This window comes from Propithecus coquereli, unplaced genomic scaffold (assembly GCF_000956105.1).
Source record: "Propithecus coquereli isolate 6110/MARCELLA unplaced genomic scaffold, Pcoq_1.0 Scaffold224, whole genome shotgun sequence".
In the NCBI taxonomy this organism is placed as follows: Eukaryota; Metazoa; Chordata; class Mammalia; order Primates; family Indriidae; genus Propithecus; species Propithecus coquereli.
In genome coordinates, this window is record NW_012147634.1 from 2,406,013 (window position 1) to 2,433,184 (window position 27,172).

Sequence of the window (27,172 nt, forward strand, 5' to 3'; positions counted from 1 at the left end):
AATGTAGAAAACAGAAATTCTATGAAAAAAATCAGTGACACTTTTCATTTTAATTAGATATGTGAATACATTTTCCCTAGATTTCTACTTCAAACCCCCTTTGGTTTTATTCCACTTTAATTTCTACTTTTGATCTTTTATTTGCTCACTATAGATAGATTATATTAACAGCATCTGCTATTTGGAAAATGTCTGAGACGCTGAAGATGCTAGAAATATCAAAGACTAATAATGTCACTCTTGGTTCTTATGTTATGTTAGTTTCATATTGCTCACAGGGAAGAAACCAGAATTCCTAACTTGGACCTTAAGGTCCTACATAGTGTTGTCCCTGTCTGTCTCTCCAGCCTCATCTCACGCCAGGGTTCCCTTCCTTCTCTAAGTTCTTACAGGTGCTCAACCCGACCATGATCCCCCTCCGTGCCAGCCCTCCCTCCCACCACTACTCCTCTCCCCTCTGCCCCTGCATCTTGCATTTCCAAATGTGGTTTTATCACCTTCCTCTTGGCTTTGCCTGGTGAATTCCTAGACATCGCTAAGATCTCATTTCAACTGTCACTTCTTTAGTGAAGGGATGCCTGAGTGACCTCTGCTTACTATCACTAATGACTAGTTTAGTGGTTGGTGCTTGCCATATTTGTATCTGTGCAGTGTAGCTCTAATCATATTTGTAATTTTGCATTCATTTTTTATTCCTTCCCCACTAGGCCTTAAGCTTAATGAAGAAAAACATCATGCTATTTTCATTTAATACCATATTTACAATTATCACCATAGTGTGTGATCCATTAATATTTGCCCTTCAATTAATAATGAAACATTACATTGTTCTGAACTTTAAATTTTAAAACATCTTCATGCATCCTTAATTCTATTATGGGCTCCTCCTACTTGTGAGTTTACAAATGTTGTATTCATTTCTCTTGAGACCATTTTATCCCTATAGTTTATGGCCTTCCTAGAATTTCTTGAAAGACTTGCAGCCTTATTTGTCCAATTGGCCATGCACACGGTATATATTGTATGAGTAACACATGTGCAGAGAAATGAGGGTGTTTTCAGTCCCCGTGCTCTATTTAGAGTTTGCGAAATCATTTTTGTTGGACCTAGAAAATAAACTTAAGTGTTTTTTTTCTTAGTATTTTATCATGTCTTTCATTGTAACTTGCCTAGCCAAGTGATACTTTTTTAAAGAAATGAGAGGTAAATTGTGTATTTGGCCAGTTGCAAAACTGTATAATTATCAGTATATACTAAGAATAAAATAGGGGAAAAATGTGTTATTCTTAGTACAAGAATATGAAGATACCATCCTGTATAAGGAGGACATGCTCTAGAGTTTTTGTCTGGTGGGTTGTTTGCCATAACAGAGGGAGAGTTACAAGGTCAACTACTATATGCTATTTTAAGAAATAGAAGCAGTGGGTCGTAGCAGGAAGTGAATAGTGGAATAGACAGGTCTGAGTTCAGAGCTTAGGTCAACTAATCACTGTTGAAAAGTGTATATTTTCTGTCTTTATTTTCTTATCTAGTAAATGAGAAATGTAATGTCGACCTTGGATATTATCATTATGGCACAAAGTAATAATTTATGTAAAGTAACTACAAAGTGATTAGCTCATAGCAGCTGTTCAAAATATGGCAGTTATTACTTCAGTATCACTACCATGAAGACGGTGATTGCTATTGGCATTTTAAGATGGCTGATTAAGAATGGGATCTCTGACTATAAAATTCAACATTACTGTACGCAAAGTAAACTGTCCAAAATGAGGATCACATTTATGACATTCACATCACTGGCTTCTTGTTCTAATTTCTAAGCCAGGCAATCACCACACAGATTCACTTCTTAAAAAATGTACATTCTCTATGGTGCCAAATGGCTTATTTACTGAAAGATATCTAACCTTCATCATTGGCTTTCTCTTTTCATGTATCTTTGCTTCATATATTTTTGCTTCTCTTTCTTCTTTAAAATCAACTTAACTTACCTTCCTCTAAGCCAATCCAACTCAATAATAGAGAATTGCTGTAAATATAACCATGAACTTAGGTGTAACTATTACTCTAATGTACAAAATACCTCTGAGTATACTGTTAAACAGGAACTTACACATTCTACCGTTGCTTTGTTCTATCTACTCTTCGTCTGCAACACACTGAAATCTAACATCTTATCCAAACACTTTTTTACTACATTTATTTGCTCAAAGATTAACAGTCACCTCTTGACTGTGACATGCAGTGGATTCTCATTAGTCACCTTTCTCTTTGATGTCTCAGCTTCGATGTACAGCTTTTGACACAGTTGGGCAGCAACTCTTTTTGAGATATTCTTATCCACAAGGTCCCACTACCCAAATCAGACTTGATCTTCTCCTTCTCATGATTATTTCTTCTCTGTCTTATTTCCTAATTTATTTTCAATCTCTTTGTTTAAAACTGTCACCAAGGTTGAGTTCTCGACTTCTCTCTCAATTTTGTCCACTTACTTCAGTTTAAATTACTGCTTCTGCAAGGATGCCTCGCGAAGGTACATCAATAGCCAGACCTTTCTCTAGAGTTCCAGATGTTCCAGAACTCTTACTTGATGTTTTTACTAATGTGTTGTACCACTTAGTTAGATACAAATTGCAAAGCTAAACTTACTAAATTATTACCAAACTAGATGATTCCTTTTTGGCTTCCATGTTCTGTAAATGATGGATGGCCCCATTCTCACTTTAGTAATAAGAAAGCCTTGTGTTCTATGTTTATTTCCCCACTCTCTATTAATTACCAAATTCAGAAATTTTCATTTTCACAGTGCTTTCTGCGTTTTGTACCTTAGCCTTTACCACTCCTGTATTTCAACCTTAGCCTCCTCACATTGTTATCCACACTGTTTGTCCTGCGTATTGCTGTTAGACAGAGCTACTCCGCTAGCATCTAATTGCCAGTCCTTGCTAGAGAATTTTCAGTATCTTCAAACTGATAAATTCGTTCACCTGGGTGTGTTCATTTCAACTCTCTGTAATAGCGTCACCTTCTTACATCTTCTCATTTCATCAGAATCGTTTTATTCAAGTGCAACTAAAAACACCACGTATCTCTTACTCTTCTTCACGTGCAGTGAACTCGTCCTTTGCCTATATCTCTGAGTTCTACACATTCTCTAAAGGTAGTTCATCTATTTACTTCTTTGTGAAGCTTTTTAAAAACTTAGCATGAATTGTTTTCTCCTGAATCATAGTGATTCCGGCTGGTGCCAGCATTTCTCAAATGTGAGTAAATATGTCACCATTTAACAGGAAAAAAATCCCACCTCTCTGAGTAAAAATAGCAGTGGACCTTTGAGTGCTTATGTGATCAGAGAAGCAGGTAGCTTAAACAACCTTGGCTTATATTCTTTAGCAGAGAATTAATCATATCATTTTTGCATGTTATCATTTTAACATAATTTTTTGCAGTTTTATTTAGCTCTTATTTGTATAAGGTATTTATGCCTTGTCTAGAGTAGAGACCATCTTACCTTACCCTGTGTACAAATAGCCATTATGCATTTGTTTCTATTTTCATTGTTACCTATTTTGCCCATGTAACAGAGTGATAGTGCTTTTATGTCTGGTGTTACTGAACAGGTAGTATTCAATGGTTGACTATTTAAGCGGGGTTCTGGAATGGAAACTATGATTCTAAAAACACATGCCTCTAATTCCAGCCACAGCCACCAGGTGGGGTATATGCTACCGTTCATTATATGCCAAATGACTGTAGACATTTTCAGGCATTTCAATAATTAATAAACAGGAGACAACTCTGGAATTAGCTCTTATACCTTTTTTAAAGCTTTAAAATTAGACTTTTATCAGAGACATGGATCTGCACAGAAATACTAAGTAGAATATTAAGTATTATTTTAATATAACTTACAAACATAACTATTCAGCCAAAAATAGGCATCTATCGCTATTCTGCCCTGAGTGAAGTCTTGATTCTGACTTTTTCTGCAAATTCATCCTTCTTATCCCACTTTATCTTATCATTTTATTTCACATCAAGCATTACATCCGCCACCTCTGCTGAAAGATCTTTCCTGAGAAGCACCTTGCTTTTCTGTCTTGCACCTCACTGTCTGACACCTTGGAGGGGACAGTTCATTGCTTGGTGTGGCCTTATACTTACTGTCTCCACCTCCAGTTTCAAAGCCGTCTGCTAATCTGCTCCAGGGAACGCTTAGTCTCTCTGTCCTACGCTTAACTACTCCAGGGACCGGGTCCAGGCCAGCTGGATTCTCTCCAGCTGTGTGTTCTTTTTCTCTACACTTTCCAACTGAAAGGAGTTCCCAGAGCAAAATCCGAGGTTGTTTTCTCTGTTCCAAGATTCACTGTTTCTGACCAGGCTGTTCCGATGGGCTTTTTCTCTCCTCACAATTCATAAGGTATCAGCGACAGCGAGCTTTTTTTTACATAAAATACAATGCGTATTTGTCCTTAATAGCACTACAGGCTCAACATCTTTCCAAGAAATTTCTTCACTTGAAAACATGACAGCTTTTATACATAAAAACTTTTCTTTACATAGGTATCAAAATATCACAGCAAGAACAAAATCGAAAGGGAGGAAAAGGCAAGTCAATTAAGAAAAGAGATTTTCTAAGACCTCAGGATTTATTTCATGTTTTATTGACTCTTACAGGTTACGTAGAAGTGCTGGTGATACCTGCTGGAGCAAGAAGAATCAAAGTTGTGGAGGAAAAGCCGGCACATAGCTATTTAGGTAACCTGTGTTACGGGCACAGAGCAGATCCAAGTGCGAGCCCAGCCCCTGCCCTGAGAGTGCTGTGGTGACAAGGAAGTCAGTCTGTTGCTAGGTTCCTGTCTGAACTTCCCAGCAAGCACCTCTTGTCATTATCAAGTAGGAATTTCTTTCCTTCCCTACCAGGGACTTCCCAGGAGCAAAAGCAATCTGGTTGTCTGTGTGTTTTTGAAGGGTATAAATTGCTTTCAGATGTGAGTCCATGATAAAAAAAAGAAAAACTCATTGAATGGTTTGGGTATGTTTTATTTCGTATTTATATCCATATGTAATATATTTCATAGATGTATTTATTTCACATATTACACCTACATACATATACACATCTACATATTAATTACATGTATACATGCACATATGTGTATATATCCATAATGATTGTTTTAGAATTAGGAAAACTGTGGGATTCAAAAAATGTTTTCTACGTTTTAAAAGGACTTGATCTTTAAGTGATCATGCTCCATTTTAGGAAAACTGACCTATTGAAGAAAGTATTTTTAAATTTTTAAGTATTTCTTGTGAAAAGGAATATATCTATAGTTATTTTAATATTTAAATTAGATCAATTAATAACTTTTGAATATATGAAAGAAAATACTCATTTGTCAAATACACTTGCTTATATATTAAAGTTTCAATCTAATTAAGTCATGTGAAGTGGACTTTTATAGTCATGGCTTCCACAGATAGAGAGATCTAATATGATTAGGTCATGCAGAAGACTAAATAATTTTCCAGAATTATAACATTGTGTTTATATTATCTTTTAAAAAGCTCTCAAGGCTTTTATTTTCTTAACAAAAATAATGTCCTCATTATTCTTTCTCAAATAAGCAATAATGTCCCAATAGGGAAATCCTTTGTACATGGAAAACAACCCATCTTACAAAATCGTTTCTACTCTGCAATATCAAAAATATGTGGTCTCCACTCAGATTGATTTTTTTTTCCATTAGGATTTGCTTGGGTTGTAGGAAAATTTTAGGACAGGGACAGTAAAAGAAATTCTTTATCACTCATCAGTTTGTTCTTACCAATATATATCTATGATCTATTTTTACCTACTATGGATTTTAAATACATTTTAAGTGCAAGTACATCATCCATGATTTGCAAATTCAGATTAAATTCCTAATACGCACTTTTTGGACACACTGGGCATCATCTGGACAACTTCATACATTCATTCAGTAGCAGGTAATTGGCTATTATACTTGGGTGTACGTTTTCTTTTTTCCAAGCTGGAAAGGAACATAGATGCTGCAAATGGTATTTTCACAATTTTACAAAGTTCTAGATTATACTATGAGTTTTAGTAACCTGGCATGTAGCAAAACGAACCATCTAATTTACTAATGGGCATTTCTGTGCTGTCTGGAATTCCTTGCCTCCCAGTCTCTTCAACCAATCGAGTCTTGTTTTTTGTCTTCTTCCACAGAGTAACTGTCCTTCTCAGGGGCAGCAAATGCCCTCCATGTTGACAAATTCAATGTTATTTGACCTGTAAACAACCTTTAAAACTGTGACCTCTCCTCAATCAGTTTCTTTCTTTGGCTTTTAAGACTGTGAGTTCCTCTCCCTTGCTGGAGGTCCCTCACTGGTCTCTTTTGTTGAGCCGGAGCTTCTTCACAGTTTCCGAATGTTTTCATACTGTAGGGGTCAGGCCTGGGCCCTGCTCGCTTCTCTGGTATACTCTCTCCCTAGGGAACCACATTTAACTCTATTGCTTTACATGTTTATTTGATGTAAATTATCAAACATCTCACAGGTACCTCAGAAATAATAAGTCCAAAATCAAAAGTCTAAATCAAAAATTTGATTTTCACCCCATGCTGAAACATGTTCTTACCTTAATTTTCCCCACTGCAATACAATGAATGTCACTGTATTAGGCCCTATGGGTGCTATAACAATTACTGAAAACTTGGTTACTTAAAACAACAGAAATTTATTCTCTCCTAGTTCTGGAGGGCAGAAGTCCAAAATCAGTTTCACTGGACCAAAAATCAAAGTGTCTTCCATGCAGCAGTATCTCTGGAGACTCTAGGGAAATATCTATTTCTTGTCTCTTCAAGCTCTGGTGGCTGTCAGCATTTCTTTGCTTGTGGCCTCATCACTCCAATATAGGCCTTTATGGTCTCATTGTCATCTCTTTTTCTTCTGTGTTCAAATCTCCCTCTTATTCCCTCATAGAAGGATACCTATAATTGCATTTATGGCCCACCTGGATTATCCAGGATAATCTTCCTATTAAGATCTTTAATATCTGCAAAGCCTTTTTTAATGTGCCATGGAAGGTAGCTATCTTAGTTCCTTTAGGCTGCTATGAAAATACCATGGACTGGGCAGCTTATAAACAACAGAATTTATTTCTCACAGTTCTGGAGGCTGGGAAGTCCAAGATCAAGGTGCTAATAGATTCTGTGCCTGGTGAGGGTCCCTTCCCTAATTTCTTGTTTGGCCATCTTAACTGTTTTAAGTGTAAAGTTTAACAAGTTCAGTGAAATTGAGTACATTCACATCTCAATGACACCTTCTGAAGAAATACAAAAATCCATCATAACATTCATATGGAATATCAAGTGCCCCTAAATAGTCAAACCAATTGTGAAAAAGAAGGAAAAGATGGAGCACTCATACTTCTAATTTCAAAACTTACTACAAAGCTACAGTAATCAAAATAGTATGGTACCCACCTAAAAACAGACATATAGATCAGTGGAATAGACTAGAAAGCCCAGAAATCAACCCTTACATATATGGTTAAACCATTCTCAGCAAGGGTACCAAGACTATTCAGTGGTGAAAGGATGGTATTTTTATCCAATGGTGCTGGGAAAACTGAATTATCTAGATACAGAAAAATGAAGTTGTATGCCTACCTAAGACCATATATAAAAATCTACCAGGAGGTCCAGGACTTTTCTTTTGATTTTTGATTATTGATTAAATCCCCTCACCAGTTATAGGTCTATGTAGGACTTCTGTTTCTTCATGATTTGTTCGTGGTAGGTTTTGTATTTCTGGGAATTTGTCCATTTCATTTAGTTTATTCAACTTGTTGTCATATAGTTGTTTATAGTACCCTATAGTGCTTTTCATTTCTGTAGCATTGGTTATAAAGTCCCCACTTTCATTTCTGATTTTGGTAATTTAAGTCTTCTCTTTTTTTTTCCTTAGTCAGTCTAGCTAAAGATTTGTCATTTTTGTTAATCTCTTCCAAGAACCATCTTTCGGTTTTGTTGATTTTTCCCTACTGTTTTTTTATTCTGCTTTTCTCTCTGTTCTAATCTTGATTACTTTCTTCCATCTGTTAGTTTTGGATTCAGCTTGTTTTTCTTTTTCCAGTCCCTTCGGTTCTAAAGTTAAGTTGTTAATTTGAAGTCTTTCCTTTTTTCTTTCTTTTTCTTTTAGACACAAGGTCTCATATTGTTACCCAGGCTAGAGTTCAGTGGCGTCGTCATAAGTAGCTGGAGCTACAAACATGCACAATCACAACCATGACTAGCTAATTTTTTAATTTTATTTTTCGTAGAGATGGGGTTGCGCTGTGTTGCTCAGGCTGGTTTTGAACCCCTGGCCTCAAGCAATCCTACCACTTTGGCCTCCCAAAGTGCTGGGATTACAGGTGTGAGCCACTGTGCCCCATCACTTTCTTCTTTTTTAATGTAAGAGTTTATAGTTATACATTTCCCCCTTAGAGCTATTTTTTCTGTGTACCGTAAGTTTTGGTATGTGCAGTTTTCATTTTCATTTGTTTCCAGATATCTTTTAATTTCCCTTGTGATTTTTTTCATTGATTCATTGGTTCTTTAAGAGTGTGTTGTTTAATTTCCATAAATTTGTGAAGTTTCCAGTTTTTCTTCTGTTACTGATTTCTAACTTCATCGCTTTGTGGTCAGAGAGGAATTTTGTATGATATCTATCTTTTAGGAACATGGATAGATTGGGGGGGTGGTCATTATTCAGCCTACCACACTGACTAATGTCTATCCAGTAGTTTATGTCAAAACTGAGAGTGCTCCTTGGTCCTGCACTTTCTTTGCCACTTTAATATGATATATCGGCAAATCCCGCCAGTTATTCAAAGCTATTACTTTCTTTCCATATACAGTGTGACCTCCAACAAGCCACTCCCTATTACATTATCTTGCTTTATTTCATTTATAGCACTTATCCTTGCCTGAATTTTTTGTTTGTTTACATGCTTGCATTTATATTATCAATCTCTACTGTTAATTCTTGAAGGCATTTTGTTCAGTGCTTTGCCTACAATAACTAAAACAGAATGTGGCACACAAGAAATTATAGATTTTTTTTGAATGAATTTTTTTAAAGAAAAGATGCTTCACCCTTGCTTAATGATTAATATAGGCCAGTGAATTACATATAGCCATTAAATAAATCTGCACAGCACCTCTATGAAGTGGGCACTACTAATTCCCTAATTTTTTAAAATCAGGGAATAGAAGAACAAAGGCTAAATTTTTTGCCCAACGTCACACATCTGAAAATCTCTGATCCTAAATATGAACCCAAAGAGTCTGGCCATAGCATCTAGATTCTTAGACAGTGAACCATGCTGCCTCTTTTTAATTCTTCATTTTTTAAAGGAAAGTGTTGCCTTCCATGCAACACTTACGATTTTAAGGTAAATGTCATATTTGAACACATTTTCCTTAAACTTCCCTCACTTAACCTCTTTTTTCTCCTTTTTAAACTAATGTGATCGACTTATTGTATAGACCTAACTCAAAATGGCAAAAATTATGAAATGATTTTTTTCTTCTCTAATTGCTGGTTCCAATTCTGCCAAATCCCATCTTCTTTCTCTGCTACAGACCTCTAAACAAAGTCCCCAAACACTCTTTGTTAGTAAAAGACCATTCATTTTAACGCTTGAATCACGTATCTGTCTCAAGTGTCTGGCCATTTTAATTACTGTCAGTTCTCCTTATGCTTAGCTTTAAGCCTAAGTTAACAGGGTCTTTTCCTAGTATAAAGAAACAGGATCTATTTTCCTAAACAGGGTGAATGCTTCTCTGGAGATTAAATCAATGCTGAAAATACTAATATGTCACCATGTTTATTCAAGAGCCAACAGTTGCCTCATTTGCTGACTCGGAAAAAATACTTACTCTGATGAATTAGTGGAAAGGTGCAAGAATGGAGGCAAAGTAACCAGTTTTATAAACCTCTCAAGAAAATAAGAATGGGAAAAATTCATTGGCTTCCAGAGATATTAAAGAAGTTGAACTGTTGGAACTTGCTGAAAAATGGACGTGAGTGTTGATAAAGGATAAAGATTCAAGGACGACTTCTAGGTTTCTGGCAAGTAGTAGTGCTATTTACTGACATAGGACACATGGATGAGGGGCAAATTGGGAGAAAAAAATAAATGACACCATATTAAAATCCTAGATTTCAAGCCCAAAGCCCTGGCAAATGAATACATATCATAAATCACATTTCCTAAAGGCTCCTTTGGGCATAGGAAGTCATTGGAAATCTTCATCTGAAATGGCTTTAGCAAAAAACAAAGGAAAATAGAACCTTGGCAAACTGATCATTCCTAAACAAATTGTCTACATCAAACTGTGTTTTCTGTTATAGGAGGCATTTAATCCTCTCCCAATGCAATTTTTCTTTTTCATTACTCTCTTTGAACTGTATTCTTATAAATTATCTGCTATTCTGAAGATTATGGCATTATTATTTTGTTAATAATTTATCAAAAAGCCTAACATGGAGAGTACTTCAGATGAACTTGTGTTATATCTTTACAAAATCATTATAGTTTGTGATTTTTAAAAATCTCCAAAAGAGCCAGGCATGGTGGCATGCACCTGTAGTCCTAGCTACTTGGAAGGCTGAGGCAAGAGGATCACTTGAGCCCAGGAGTTCCAAGCTGCAGTGAGCTATGATCATGACAGAACAAAACCTCTTCTCTAAAAAAAAAAAAAAAAAAAAAAAGCAAAAAACAAACCAAAGAAAACTCTCAAAAAAGGGCATATGAGTCAATTTACCTCCCATGGAGTTTTGCATGCAGGCACTGTGGACAAATCTCTTACTAAAAACAAATTAAATTGAGCAAAATACAAAAGAAAAAAAATTTTACAATTTACCCCTTATTTTTGTCACTTTGGACTACTATAACAAAGTACCATAGATTGGGTAGCTTATAAACAAAAGAAATTTATATTTCACAGTTCTGGAAGCTGGAAGTCCAAGATCAGGGTGCCAGCATGGTTGGGTTCTGGTGAAGGACCCCTTCTGGGTTGCAGACTGCCGTGTCCTCACATGGCAGAGAGAGAGGAAGCAAGCTCTCTCAGGACCCTTAGAAGAACACTAATCCCATTCATAAGGATTTCACTCTCATGACCTCATCTAATCCTAATTACCTACCAAAGATCCCACCTCATAATGCCATGACATTAGGGGGTAGGGTTTCAAAATACGAATTTTGGGGGAACACAGGCATTCAGTCCATAATACCTCTGAACTGGAAAGAAATTAAGGAATCTTTAGATGCCAAAAACAAAGTGGAAACAGGAAGCCAGAATATTAGGCTGTCTCTGAAGACCCACTTATGCTTAATCCTGGTAACTAAGTTTGGACTTTGAGAGTCCCAGGGATTCTGTGGACAGAAAACAAAGCCTAAGGCCTTTACAAAGTGGGAACGCTAATCGGAGACCCTGAATACAGCAAGAACTCCAGAGGACTGTAAGCTCGGTTCCAAGGAGAGATAGATGTGAATCTGTACCACAAAAGGAAAAAGAAAGCGTCTATGTTAACTTTAGTATTAGGTGGAAATAAAAAATCAATTTCCCTGAGTATTTGCAAGGCAAAGCAAACCCTCAGATGGGTTTGCAGCACCAACTTACCCTGACCGTGAAGTCCTAAATCCTCAAGACATTTATTTTAATGTGGTTGCCAAAGTGGCTGCCATATGCAAATGCAAATCTTTTTTGAAGGAATGCAGCTTCAAATCAGGCCTCAAAAAACTTCTATAAAGTTCAACAAATATAATTTAATAATAAAAAAATTCAGAAAATACAAAAGGAAATAGACATCATGAACAAAATATAGTAAAAACAATAAAGCGCAGAATCAGACATAAATTTGTATCATATACAGAGAATATGAAAATAATTATGGTTAAAATGTTGAAACATATAAAAGAGGGATTTCATAGTAAGAATGAAGAATATGACTATATAATTGAATAGACACGTTCTTTTAAAGAACCAAATATAATTTTGAGAAATGTAATTTAAAATAATCAGTCAATTGAAACTAAGATAGAAGAAAATGAAAGAAAGATACAGCAAGTAGGAAAAAAGAACACAAAATGAGATGGCATGGATAAATCAAAAGATATCAACAATTTTAATAAATACTTAGAGACTAAAATCTGTAGTTAAAAGATAAAAATTGTCAGATTGAATTTGGAAAGTAATCCAGATATGTGATGTTCAAAAGAGACATATATAAAAATAAGATTCACAAATACTGAACATCAAAGAATAGAAAACTCTTCCAGAAAAATACAAACCAAAAAACTAATGATAATAATAAGAATAATGTAAGTCGGAATTCTCATGAAAGCAAAACACATTGCTTGAGATTTTTTTTTTAAGCCACAAAATAATTATAAAAGAACTCAATTCATTGGAAAGGTATTGAAATTTTAAAATTATATGGACCCAGGAATATAGCTTCAAAGCTATAAAGCAAAAAATGACAAAGAATTGACAAATTCATCATCATAGTGAAAAATTAAACACAGTTATGGATTTGACTGATTTCAACCAAAGTGTTGAGATAATGAGTGGAGAAAATGACATTCTAAACAAGCAGTGCTGAAACAGCTACATATTTATACAGAAAACAAAAAATGGAAAAATGAACCTTGGCCCCTCCCTCACATCATACACAGAAATTACCACAGAATGGATTAGAGATCTAGACTCTAAAACATCTAGAAAAAAACATAAGAAAAAAATGTTCATTACCTTGTGTTAACCCATGATTCTTTACCACTTTTCAAAATTACTAATCCTAAAAAAAAGATATGTTGGATTTAATTAATAGTAAATCCATTTCTCTTTGAAAGACACCATTGTGAAAATAAAAATGAAAACCATAGTTTCAGAGAAACATTTGCAATAAACATATATAGAATATATACAAATGTAATTTTCCTGAGTATTTAATACATACAAATAAATATCCTTAGCTAATTAGAAACAGTAAAATGAGCATATGTATATTTATTATCCACCTTAAGAAAAATAACTCTTTTTTTGTACATTAGAAAAAACCTGTGCCCCTCCTTTTCTATATTATAGTATATTTTGTATAATATTGGTAGTATTTTTGCTTAGATATTTGAATATTAGAGTTTTCTTTGTGGGAAAGTTTTAAATCCCAACTTAGTTTCATTAATATATATATAAGGCAATTGAGATGTTCTTGTTCTTGTGTCAGTTTTGGTAATTGATGTCTTCAAGAAATTAATCTATTTCACTTGTCAGATCTATGGGCTTAAAATTATTTATAGTATTTCCGTATTACATTATAATGTCTGTAAAAACAATATTGTATCTCTGATTTCTATATTATTAATTTGTGTCTGTTTTTCTTAATCAGGCAAACTAGACTTCTATCATTCATATAATCTTTTGAGATAATCATCTTTTGGTATTATTGATTGCCTCTATTGTTATTTTCTGTTTGACTTCTGCCTTTTACTATTTTCTTTTTTCTATTCACTTTGAGTTTAAATTGCTCTTTTTTCCTGCCATTTTATGGGAAAACTTAGATCATGGATTTGAGTTCTTTTTTCTTTCCTAATGTGACAATTTAAAGCTATAAAATTTAAACACTGCTTTAGTTGCATTCCAGTTGTATTTTTGGTTGAGAATATTTTCATGTTACCATTGTGATTTCTACTTTGATCCATGTGTTACTTATAAATGGTTTAATTTCCTAATATTTTAAATTTTTTATAGATATTTTGTTTTTGAGTTCTAGTTTAAATCTGTTGTGGTACAAGAATATACTGAGTGTAATTTTAATTGAGGCTTGTTGTGTGGCTCATGGCCTATATTGGCTAATGATCCACTTATACTTGAAAAAATTTGTATTCTATAATTTGTGGCTGTAATCTTCCCTAAATATCAATGAGGTTTATTTGGTTCAAGTCTTCTATATTCTTACTGATATTCCTCTTGCTCTACCAATTAAGGAAAGAGAAGTATTGAAATCTCTGACTAAAATTATGGATTTTTCTATATGTCTCCTTTCAATTATGTCAGTTTTTGCTTCACACATTTTGATGTGCTACTACACATAATGACATACAAATTTTATATGTCATTTTAAATTTTAAATTTAAATTAATTTAATTTAAGTGACATTTTTAAAAATGCCTTCTTTTATCTCTGGAACTATTCATTGCCCTGAAGTCTGTGCTGTCCAATATTAATATAGCCATCTTTTTTATGATTAGTGTTGCATGCGACATCTTTTCACATCCTTTTATTTTAACCTATGTATTTTCAAAGCACATTTTTTGTAAATCGAATATATGAGATCTTTTGTTTTCGTTAGCCTGACAATCTTTCGACCAATGCCCTTAGTCCATTTAAACATAATATAATTATAATTATATTGAATTTTCTTTCTATTTCATCTCTTCTTTATTCCCTTCTTCCTCTTTCTCAGACTTCTGTTGGATTGAGTATGTATTTTAGTATTCCATTTTTATTTTTACTTATTAGCTATAGCTCTTGTTTTATATTTTTGATGGCTGCTCTAGCATTTACAATGTGCACTTTACCTTATTAGTCTCCTTACGAATTATGTTATACCACTTTACATGTAACGTGAGCTCCTTAGAACAGCATGGTTCCTTTTTCCCTCCTTGCTATTATGCATTTTATTCCACATGTCATATGATGAGTTATTTTTACTTATGTTTTAAAAACAAAAATACATGTTAATCATTTTGCTTTAGTGAATTATACTATCGGTTTTAATAGGAATAAATATTTTATCTTTTATACATTCACCAGTACCCAGTATTCTTTCCTTCATTTGAATGCCTATTTCCATCTCAAACCATTTTATTTCAGCCTGAAGAACATCTTCTAACATTCTTTGTCAAGCAAAATTTCACAAATTTTCTTTGTCTGAAAATAAATTGATTTTGCCTTTGTGTCTGAAGGATATTTTCACTGGCTATAGAATTCTAAATTTTGGTTTTGTTTTGTTTTATTTTTTATTTTCATCTCTCTAAATGTGGTATTTCATTATTTTCTGGCTTGTAGTAGTTCTAATGGTATATCCGGTGCATTCTTAAATCTTTTTAACCCTGTATATAATATGCCTTTTTCTCTATAGATAAACATTGTTAACATTGTCCTTAGGTTTCAGCAGTTTGATTATAATGTACCTTGTATAGTTCTGTCATCTCTATTATTCTTGGATATCATTTTATTGACTGTTTTTTTCCCCTTATTATGATAGATCACAATTTCTGACTTCTTCCCATACCTAGTACTTTTTGGTTCAGCTACATATCTTGAGATTTTTTGTAAGCTTTGCTGGGTAGTTCTAAAGTAGCCTTTGCTCTAGGACTAGGTTAGCCTTATTTCTTATGTGTAGCCTTTCTGAGTTCTCCACTAAAGAGTGTGTGTTCAGTAAGATCTCTCTACTGTGATTGCATGGAACTCATAATGTCTTGCAGCCCTATGTGGGCTCCAGGTGTACAATTTAGAGGTCCCAGGTAGTTACTCTTTTTTCCCTTTTGAGGAGTCATGCCTACTTGTTTGCTGTTTAGTGTTTGGCCACAGGCTCAAAGAACCCTTTTGCAGATCTCTGGAGTTCTATCTCTATGTAGCTGATTCTTCTCCAGTACACCCCAAGACAGATTCCAGCTGCTTTAGCCAGTTTGAACTCCATTCTCTGTGTCCTCATCATCTGTCCTCTGTGTGGATGCTACCTCCCAGTGGGGGATCTGGTATTAATAAATATCTTCAGGCAGAAAGCCAAGCAATTTCAGGGCTCATAGCATTTGTTCTCCTTCTCTCAGGGATCACAGTTCTCTGTTGTAAGTTATCCAGTGTCTGAGAACAGTTGTTTTATACACCTTCTAGTTTTCTGTTCGTTTATGGTACAAAAGCTAGTGCAGCTTCAGTTATTCAGTCATGGCCAGAAACAGGATTTCTAAAAGCACATTTTTCAAATTAATTAAATAAAAATAAAAACCAAGAAATACCACATAACTAAAGTGCTGATTCTTCCTGTGAGGCTGCTGTTAAACTAATAAATTGTGTGGATTTGAAGGCACATATGTATACCATTTTCCGGGGATTGCTGAAGGTCAGAAATACCAATTGAGTCTAAATTTCATACTCTAGCAACCCCTATGGCGTCTTTTTCAGGCATTTTTATTTGATATTTTCAGGAAATATTTCTTTATCATTGTGTCTTGAAAATGTGTTGAAATACAGGGGAAAAAATGGGATTGTACTGACTACAGTACAAATTTAGGCCAAAAAGATTCCTCAAAATATTTAATAGATGTTAGGGGAATACAAGGAAATACTTTACCTTTTAGGCAAAATTATTAATTATTATTTTATCGGTTTAGCATTGTCTAAAGTATATCCATTTGCAGCTAATAAGCAAGTGAAAAAAATCTTCAAGTTTAATAGAAATAAAACAAGACATCCTTTATAAATGTAATAGATTATTGAAAACTTTTGATATCTCTTCTCAACCAATGTTTTATTGATAGTTTTTACCATCTCAATATTTGTCATCATAACCCATCTGTTTTCTCATCCTAGAACCCTAGCATCATACTTGACACTTCCTTTCACCCAGGACAACCAAGTCATCACCATGTTTATCAATTTTACTCCTGAATACATCTTAATGTTGTTCTCTACTACCTTAACACATTAACTGCCGTGTGAGTTGTATTTAACTCACGCTTAGTTGTGAGCCCAAGGCCTCATGAAGCATATGTAACTCACACATCTCTTCACCTTGGAAACCCCAAGAACTATTTTTCAAGTTGCATATAACTCATGCACAGAAAACAATAAAAAATAACAAATTTTTCATTAAATTAGAAAGGATTGTTTCAGTTTCATAGTTTCTATTCTATTTTCATAATAAAATACCGTGGCCCCAGGGAAAAAGATTTTTTTTTTCTAGCGTAGCAATCAATGTGTTAATTCAAGCCACCATTACTTTCAGGTGTGCTACTATGTTAGCATCGTATCCTATCTAAATTTACCCTACAACAGTCCATTTTTCACATACTATTTTTGAAAATATTTTAAGTTTTACCTTTTCTTCCTTAGGAAAACCCTCAATATACTAACAAGCCCTATAATGTCTAGCTGTTCCTCATCTCTCCAGCCTCTTCTCCTCATGGTCTGGATCAGTGAGTTTGGCTTCATGCACACTGGTCTCCTGATCCCCACCAAGCTGCAGTGAACTCCATGACCTTTCCCATTTGCAGTTCCCTCAGTCTTGAAGGCTCTTTGTCTGCTTCGCATATTTCCCCTAGCTAACTTCCTCAGTAAACAACATCCCTCAGGCAAGCCTGTCCTAACTCCTCCAGCACAAGTGTCCACAGGTTATAATTAGTTAGCGACATAACTGGTTTAATGTCTGGTTCTCCAGTTAGAATATGAGTTCCACGAGGCCAGAGAACAGATCCATTGGTCATTTTGGGATTTCCAGAACTTTGACTATTATTTGAGTTATAGCTGACACTTGATAATTTACTATTCTATCATGATTAAATGTTATATGAGAAAAAGTTTCTTCCAAGGAGGGGTTCAGAAATGGGTACACTTTGAAGCGACCTTTACGAAAATCAGTTCAAAACAGTTTTTCAAAATCTTTAAATATTTATTTGCCTTTGTAATTCCAAATCTTGATATTTATTCAAGGGAAATACTCAGATATGCACATAGTGCATAGTATGTTTATTTAAGCATTATTTATATTATCTTATATTATTTATAATATTATATATTATCTTATAATATTATATTATTGCTAATAATTTAAAAACTTGGTAATCCTCAAACATCCAATAAATGGAGATTAGCTTCAATAATAATTAGCAAGATTTATCAGCTTAAGTTATCAAAGTATTTTCATATAATTTTGACATAAAAGCTTTCAGTGAATCTTCACATACCTGTCTTTTGGAAAGAGAATAAAGTTGTATGGGGAATTCTAAAGGTTCAAATTTAAAAAAACCCTTTTGGAGGAAAATAAAAAGAAATCTTTAATTTAAAATGATAACCATAACATTTCACTTCTATGTCATGAGTCTTATATAAATAATAGTGATCAGCTCAAAAAAGAAAAAAAAATATATAAACAAAGTTATTTTGTAAAATCCCATACAAATGCTGGCTGTTTATAGGTAAGAAGTAGTATTTATCTTCCATTCTCGTTAATAGCTAATCACAAAGAGGAAATGTTAAAAACCAACATCTGAGTCTGTTTTAAAACCAATGTGTTATCTTTGAATTGTTTTGTAATGCATATGACTCTGCCAGTTAATCTGTTAGTTAACATGCTGTTTAATGACCCTTCTTTAATTGCGTACTTTTCCGGATGGACATAGGAGATACAAAACACGTGTGAGATACAGCGCCAGTACTCACGGTGCTCACACGGTCATTGGATGGGCTAGACAGATACACGCGGCCTTAACATAGTAATGTGTTAAGGAGTAAATGACTAAGGGCCAAAATAAGGGGTACAGACATCAAGTGTCCAAGGAAGTTTCAGGAGGCCAAGATGAATGTGGCTGTGTAATTGTGGACAGCTTCAGGACAAAAGGAGAACTCTGGAATTTGCCATGACCGTGAACATTTCCTGAAAAGAGATGCCTCAAGTTTTACACCAGAGAATGCTGCCCCATTAGTTTATAAATGAATGGAATGCTTTTAACTAAGCAGTATGAAAGGATGTTGACCAACAATGCCGACTTGATAATACTCTTGATATTTTTGAATCTCTTTATAGCGCTCCGGGATGCTGGCAAACAGTCTATTAATAGTGACTGGAAGATCGAACACTCTGGAGCCTTCGATTTAGCCGGAACTACTGTTCATTATGTAAGACGAGGCCTCTGGGAGAAGATCTCTGCCAAAGGTCCTACTACAGCACCTTTACATCTCCTGGTACGCGACAGTGAATCGATAACTGCGTAACCAACTTCCCATGGCAAACGACATTCCAACTGCATCTTTTCTAATCTTTTTTTCCAAACTTGAATTGGAAATTTAAGTGATAGACATTTAAAATTATTTAAGAAATTGGTTTTCAAGGTTTTTTAAACGTGTTTAAAATCATGATGTCTAATAACAGGAATTATTACAAGAGGAACTAGGTGTTTCAGAGAATTCACAGACTCAAAGTACAGATGCATTATTAGGGAATCCTAAGAAACCCCTTTTTTCTAAAAGCATACATTTACTAACCAGAGTGATATCTATAAAAAGAGTACTATGAAATGACCGTTGTCTGAATTTGCATAGAAATCCTTCGATAAAATGTTATTTTGCTTGGGGGAAATAATTTGATAAATATATCTAATAATGCTCCCAATTACCTTATTGTATTTTGTTACTAGATTAATGGATTCCTATAAAGAATTATGAAAATTTGAATATTTGGGATGATGAGTTTCTGTACCAAGTAGTAAAAGACTAGATATGAGTTGTATAGAGTTTGGAGGGGAAGAATCAGGACGATGGGACTCTGTCCAGGCTGGTAGCAGGTCCACGTGTCCCTTTTGACTTTGATCATGGCAGTTAGTGTTGATGTCACAGGACTCAGAGGACTGAATACACAGCTGGGGTGAGTTTTCCATCCTAGTGGCAAGAAGTCTAAAATTCAAACACTTCAACACATGCTTAAGTCCACACATAAAACAACTCTAAAACACGATCGACTGACTGTTTATTTGGGGCATGGTGTGCCACATTATTTAATATCACCACACAATTTAAGCTGAGTTTGTCTTCAAAATTGAAGACATGTGTTTTGCTAGTCCAGAAGCCAGAGGTTCACATCCCATATTGGCCCATTTCCTTCTCGTACTTTAATGTGCTTGCAAATTACCTTGGGTTCTTGTTAAAATGCACATTCTGATTCTTTTGGTTTGGGGTGGGATCTGAGATCAGTGTTTCTAACCAGCTCTCACACGATGCTACTGCTATTGGCCCACAAACCACAAATTTAATTACAAAGTTTTACATAACTGCAATCGATATGCTTTACCAACAGGAATAAAGGGAGCAAGGTGAGTGTTGTCTGTACCTTCTGTCCCAGACCTTAATGATATCACCATTCGTTGAGCACTAAGTATCAGACACTGTCCAAAACTGCTTTACCTCATTACAGCATTTAATCCTCACAATAATCATGTGTAATATGTATTATTACCACTCCGTTTTATAGATTAAAATGGACTAAGTATGAGAAAGTCAAGCAATGTGCCCAGTGTTATCCAATAAGTTATTAGCTGTGAATAAACCAGGTGTTGTTCACTCTTCTTGCTCCCTCTCTGATAGAAAGCTTAGATCCAAGTTCATTGTACCAAACAGCCTTGGGTCATAAATATACATACACTATGAATAATTATTTTGTGCATCTCACCAAAATTCCTTTGGACCCTATTATTAAATTTCAATTGGAAATGCCACTCTATGCTTTATGCCATCTAGAGAGAGAAAAATGACTGAACAAATACTGCATGAACCACATCTGGCTCATTTCATGATTGGGTCACTTATAATAACAGCATTATCATCAGCAAACATATTTTTAATGATTGTGTTGCAAAAAATGTCATCATGTTGTCTGCCTTATGTATTAATAAGCATAACCTACTTTTTAAAAATGGAACACGACCTGAGCTTTTTTACTGAGCTTCTAATTCAAAATCTTAAAACAGTCCACGTGAGACCGTGGCGTTGGGCGCTGGGAGTTTCCTTGCTGCAGAATCCTAATCTGACTGGTAATTACCAAGGTTTTTCCTGGAAGCATGAAGCATAGTTAAAGTCAGTGAACTATGTCTAAAAGAAGGCATCTATGTGACCTGGATTTATCCAGTAATCCAAGGGAAACTGTACTTCTAAGATATTTTCTTTGATGACTATTGCAGATTGAAAGCTGGTACTGAATTTGGAAAGGCAATACCTTCTGCCGCCATGCTGCAATGTGCCCTCAGCTGTGGCACAGTCACACTTTCCTTTTTGCAAAGAATACTGCCAAATTCAAATGGTTTCAGAAAAAGCTAATGGTTTTGTAGCCAATGTCTCTATTTTAAGTAGTATTAGATATTCAAGGACAATCTAAAGTTCTATTAATGAAAAGGTAGTTTATTAGGAAATGTAGGCACATTTTTACATAATTGAATAAGTTGGCAAATAGATGTTATGTATATGTTCATTTTATCAATTTAGAAACTATGTAGTAGTCTGGTTATAACCATAAACAAACTCATTTTTTTAAAGCTCATTTAAACTCTCTTCCTTTAAACTCATTAAGCTGAAAGTCACTTATAATTGGCAACATCAAATGAGACATTTAAGCCAAAATAATCACTGTGATGTATTTAGAATTAGTACTCAGAATGTTACGCCTTTGTGAACTTAAAGAACTTAAAAACTATAGTTGTTTTATAAAGGCAACACACTAGTTCCCCAATTCATGCATCAAAATATATCTTAGAAGTTCTGTTGATAATGTGGAACAAAATCTTGAGAAAAAGAAATAAAGAAAATATAACAGAAATGCTCAGACACTTAACCTTGGGCCCATTTAAATTTTATTTCATTCACTCTGCATTACCTATCATTACAACTACCTAGATACAGCTTACATATGGACAAAGCTAATCATTTAGTAAATTTAGTAAATTTACTTAATCATTTAGTAAAATTTAGTAAAATTTAAAAATTTACATATATATTTTTTTTGTATCACATGGTATTATATAGATTCTTTCCGTAGATCCTCGGATCATAGAAGTGATATATTTCAGGGAATAGTTTGATATATTTTCTGAAAATAGACTCGTAAAAAGATGTATATTCTCATTCACTCTTTTTTTCTTACATATGTACATGTGTGTATAAGCGGCCATGATGATCCAGTTCTGATCTTGGCACTGGGTACTAGCAGAGAGCAAAACAGACGTGGTTCCTGCTTATACTTCAGTTCAGTGTGGCCCATGGTTCAGTAATTCCCATATATCCTTTATGTTTTATCAGACTATTTACATAGATGTATGTAACTGTACAGTTATTAAATTAATATTTCTTAAAATTTCATTTTAACATAAATTTATTTTCAAAGTAAATAATTTTGACTACAAATGGAAAATCAGTAACCTTGCCAGAAATAAAGGTTAACTATAAGCATACATGGTATTAAATTCCTATCAGCCAGTTAGCTTAGAAGTTCGCTGTCCTTACAGAGTGGAATGATCCCCAAAGTCTTCCATTCTCTTCCTCTGTTGGCTCAGGGGCTTCCTGTCCATCTTTTCTTTTTATATGAGTGGAAAGTCTGCATTTGATATTACATCGTGGGTGGTATGTTGACATTAGATAGGACACATATTCCTGCTTCCACTCGTCCCCACCCACCACTAAAGTTATCTTATACACGTACCAGCCTTTGGGAAACTGTCTAGTCCATCAGATTGAAAGAAAATGATTTGTTATCCCTGACTTCATTCAGATGAGCTTTTCTTCATGATGTCTTTAGCGTGGAGGTAAGTATGCAGCTCTAATATTTTCAAAAGCATGACAATATCAACATTTACGAATGATATCACGTCATGCCTGTAGTCCCAGTTACTTGGGAGGCTGAGGAAGGAAGATTGCTGGAGCACAGGAGTTCCAGGTTACTGTGAGCTCTGTTTGCACTCTGCACTGCAGCCTGAGCGACACAGTGGAACCTTGTTTCTAAAAAACAAAAAAAAAAAGAGAAAGAGAGAAGTATATTTTAACAACAACAAAAACTCACATGCACACTGTGCAACAAGTGTTTTAAGTTATTAGTATGCTTAGTTTGATTCTTCACACTGAATGTACTCTGGTTTGATCCATCTGCCTTGATCATTTTTATACACTGCAGGTGCTCCTGTTTCAGGATCAGAATTACGGTCTTCACTATGAGTACACTATCCCGTCAGACCCTGTTCCAGAGAACCAGAGCTCTAAAGCACCTGAGCCCCTCTTCATGTGGACCCACACGGGCTGGGAAGACTGCGATGCCACGTGTGGAGGAGGTGAAGGATTTTTGAATATTTATCTTTCCAAAACATCAATTGTTTTCTGATTAACCATTGATAATTAAGACAGATCCCAAATTCCTAATCTGCAATGGATCCAAAATCCATAAAAGATTGGAAACTGAAACTTTAGTATGACATGTTTCATAGCTAAACGCCTGAACTACTTTGTGGCTAAATCTGACTTGAACTGGAAAAAGAAAAGCATTTAGAGTTGTTACGTATCTCACTTACTATGATGACACGTCGCATTGCATAAATACTAGTATATTCGTTTACAGGGCCTTCCTCAGACACCGTTCAGATTGTTATGTAATATATATACGTGCTGTATTACTCTTATGAAACCTTAAAATGTCTAAATTTCAAGTCCACCTGCCCATAAGAGTTGCAGACCTGAATTGAATGTAAAGGTTCTTTGACAGAGCCGCGTTGAGTTTGCTTCTCTGTTGTCTGAAAACTTATGCTAAATAAAGTTGGCTTTTTGTATCTGAGAGGGATTGGGCCTGAGGCCCACATGAATACCACAATTCCCAGATGCTCGTGCTCGTGATATAAAATGGTGTAGCACAGTCAGCCCTCTGTACCCGTGGGTTCTGCATCCGTGGATTCAACCAACCATGGGATGGAAAATACCTACAGTCAGCCTTCCAAATCTGAAGGTTTTGATCCTTGGTTGGTTGAATCCATGGATGCAAAACCCAGGATACAGAAGGCCAACTGTACGCAGAACATGTAATTCCTCAATTCCTTTAATTTTCTATTTTTAAGTGTGCCACTGTTTTTAATAAATGTAGAAATTTAAATCCTGAAATTGTGCTTTAAGGTTTTTGTTTTTTTTTAATTTTTGTTTTTGTATTAGAGGTTGAGGAGGCAAAAGAACAAAATTAGTTCAGTATAAAATGTGAGACTAGGAAATCACTAAATTCTGCACATTTATTGTACCAGTAAGACAACTGTGTTCCGCAAGATAAATAGATTGTCAGTGCTCGTAGAACTGTTTAGTACTAAAGCCAAGGTAAGATCCCAGGTCATGAGATGTCCAGCTTCCATTTGTATCCGTATGTATAAGAAGTGTATTATTTCTGTTCTCATTTCCCCTAATTATCTATGGCTTTGTATTAACAGATTCCTCCTAGGGCTGAAGGGAGACATATTGTATTACATGAAAATCTAATTATATATACATATATTGCGTATATAGTATAAACTGATTTATGCAAAGACATGAACCATTTAGATTGTTTTCTGAGCAAAGAAATTGTTGACACGTGTAGCCTAAATGTTGCTGCAGTAGAAGTAGGGAAAGTGCAGAAAGAGACTGGATTTGGGGAATTGTGTTTAACGGAGAGGGAGACAGAAAATAAACATACAAATAAGTAATATATGATAGTATCAAATTAGGATAAGTACTCTGGATAAAAATAAAGCAAGGAGGGAAAATAAATAGGGGTTGTAAAGACGAGAGGGAGTAGGCACAGTTTTAAATACGGTGGTCAGCACAGCCTTAACGAGAAGTGGTGCTGATGAAAACGCTGCAGTGAGTGTGGGCGGGCACCGGCTACAGGGGTGCCTGGGCAGAGAGTTGTAGGCAAAGGCACCGAGGCCGGAGTGGAGCTGGCATGCTCGAGGATAGCAAGAGTGCTCATAGCTTGCTTCTTTACTCTGAGTGATGAGGGATGCTTGGTGGAAGGTTTAAAGAGAGGAGTGACTTATTCTGGCTTATGTTTTAAAAAGTTATTTCTGCTTCTGAGTTGTGAGAGTAGACTGGAGGAAAAGGATAGAAGCAGAGAGATCAGGCGGGAGGCTCCTATGGTAATCCAGGGACGAGATGGTAGCAGCTGGGCCACTGTGGTAGCAACGGAGGATGGGGAAGTGGGCAGGTTCTGCATATATTCTGAAAGTAGAACTAATACATTAGGTTCATAGATTAGATGAGGAGCATGAGGGAAAGAGAGATGCCAAGGGTGACTGTGACGGGCCTTGCTAAGCAACTGGCAGGATGACGTCACCACTGACTTACATAAAATAGTCTGCACAGTAGCAGGACTAGGAGGGAGTTTGATCTGAGATACCCAGTGGACACCCAATCATGATGCACAGTAAGCAGTTGGATGTCTGAGTGTGGCATTCAGGAGAGAGTAGTAGGCTAGAGGTAAACAGCGCATGGATGATATTTTAAAATGCTGAGACTAGATGAAGTCACCAAGGGAGTGAGTGAAGAAAGAAGCAGTTAGAGGACTGAGACCTGGAGTACTCCACCATTCAGAGTTTGGAGAGATGAGAAGCCAGGAAAGCAGATGAAGATGAGTAGATAACAACATAGCAGAAGAAACACGCAGCAGAGAGTGTTCTCCTGAGAGGCAAGTGGAGAGAGTGTGACAAGAAGGAGGGAAAGGTCAGCTGTACCAAAAGCTGCTAATAAGTATTAACAAAAAATAATGTGGACTGAGAATTGACTACTACATGAAAATATATTATATTTTAAAATAAATTATATTTATTATATTTAAAACTTGAAAGTCAATGATGATTCTGTAAAAATTAATTTTAATGAAGTGTTTGGCTCAAAAGATTAAGTGGATGGATTCAAAACAAAATAGTAGAAAAATTGGAGAAATTGACTCTTAGGTAATTCAGGAAATACCACTGAAAGGAAAAAAACAGAAATATGGCAGTGGCTAGAGGGGCTATGAGTCAAAGGAGTTTGTTGTTGTTGTTTTTGATAGGAAAAATTACACACAATTGTTTGCCAAGTGCATTTTCTAGAATAGAACAGGAAACTAGTGGTGCAAAGGGGAGAGCAAGAAATGGCTGGAGTGATATCCAGATGGGATGGGATGGTGAAGTTGGTTTTTGGCAAAAATATGGACAGCCCATCACTAGTAACAGGGGAAAAGGTAAGTGTTGGGAGCTTGTAATGATACTCTTCTGGTTTCATCTATTTTCTCAACAAAGGTGATCTTTCTAAGAGTAAGGGTGGTAAAAAGATTATTGGAGATTTGAAGAGAGGGAAGATATGAAGCAGTCACTTAGAGAATAAGAATGAATGGAATGGGTACATGTATTTTGATTGTGTGGACTAATGGCCCCTTTGAAGTTAACGGTCACGAATTTAGGAAGGCACCAATCCTCATGATGGTGTGTCACCCTCCCGCCATGTACAGCATGCAGGTGCACTTGTGCAGCACGTTTGGAAATTGCCAGGTGAGTATGATAAAATAAGAGAGGAGTGAGTGCTTGACCCGAGGTTGTACCTAAGCAGTTGAAAATGGTGAACCATGGAATTTAGTTGTATAAGGAGGAAGGATATAGGGAGCTAGAAAGACAGTTACAAAGGTGGTAGGATTGATGGATTATGGGACTTGGAGTGGTTTAAAAATAGTTAGACTGAGGGTGCTAAAGGGAAAGAATTGCTAGACTTTGGGCACTAAAGGGCTGGAAATATTGGAGATGATATCAGAAAATAGAGCTGAGTTATGGAGTGGTTATAGTTATTGGTAATAAAATGACCAGGGGAGTTAGTGACTTAAATAAAGCGAATAGCAAGACTGTTGGGAAGAGAAGAGGGCCAAGACTGAGAGGACTGGGTGTTGAAAGAATCATTCAAATAGATGTTGTAATTCTAAGAATTGTGCCAGGAACAATGTCATTAAAAACAACAATAAGCTAGGAGCTAAAATCTTAAAGAGAAGGAGTGACCACAGCAAGAAGGGTAATGCATGCATAGTCTGAGCCAAAGCTGGTGGTATAGGAAGAAGAAAAGGGGGAGCTCTGGTAGAGGCAGTGGGGAGCAGGGTCACCCACACCAGCTCTAGATCCAAAGGAACTGGGGCACAACAAAGCAATGAAGGCTGCAGGGAAAGTGAGAAACCATGTCGTCAGGACAAAGAAGATGCCGGGATCATTCAGAGGAGCAGAGGCTGGGGAGGAGCAGCCTTTGCCAAAGCACTCAGAGCTTTGGGGCTCCCACCTGACTCTGGGAGCACTCGGCCCTCTGGGGTCTCCAGAGCAAAGGCA

General features: G+C 35.6%; 1 protein-coding gene across 1 annotated transcript in view; it reads left to right on the forward strand.

The window, feature by feature from the left end:
• Positions 1-27,172, forward strand: part of ADAMTS19 (ADAM metallopeptidase with thrombospondin type 1 motif, 19) — a 238,790-nt gene that overhangs the window by 172,640 nt on the left and 38,978 nt on the right. Inside the window, exons 16-18 of the mRNA XM_012645041.1 lie at positions 4,681-4,761; positions 18,871-19,028; positions 22,996-23,149. Coding sequence (XP_012500495.1) covers positions 4,681-4,761; positions 18,871-19,028; positions 22,996-23,149 — 393 coding nt within the window. The remainder of the gene's footprint in view (positions 1-4,680; positions 4,762-18,870; positions 19,029-22,995; positions 23,150-27,172) is intronic.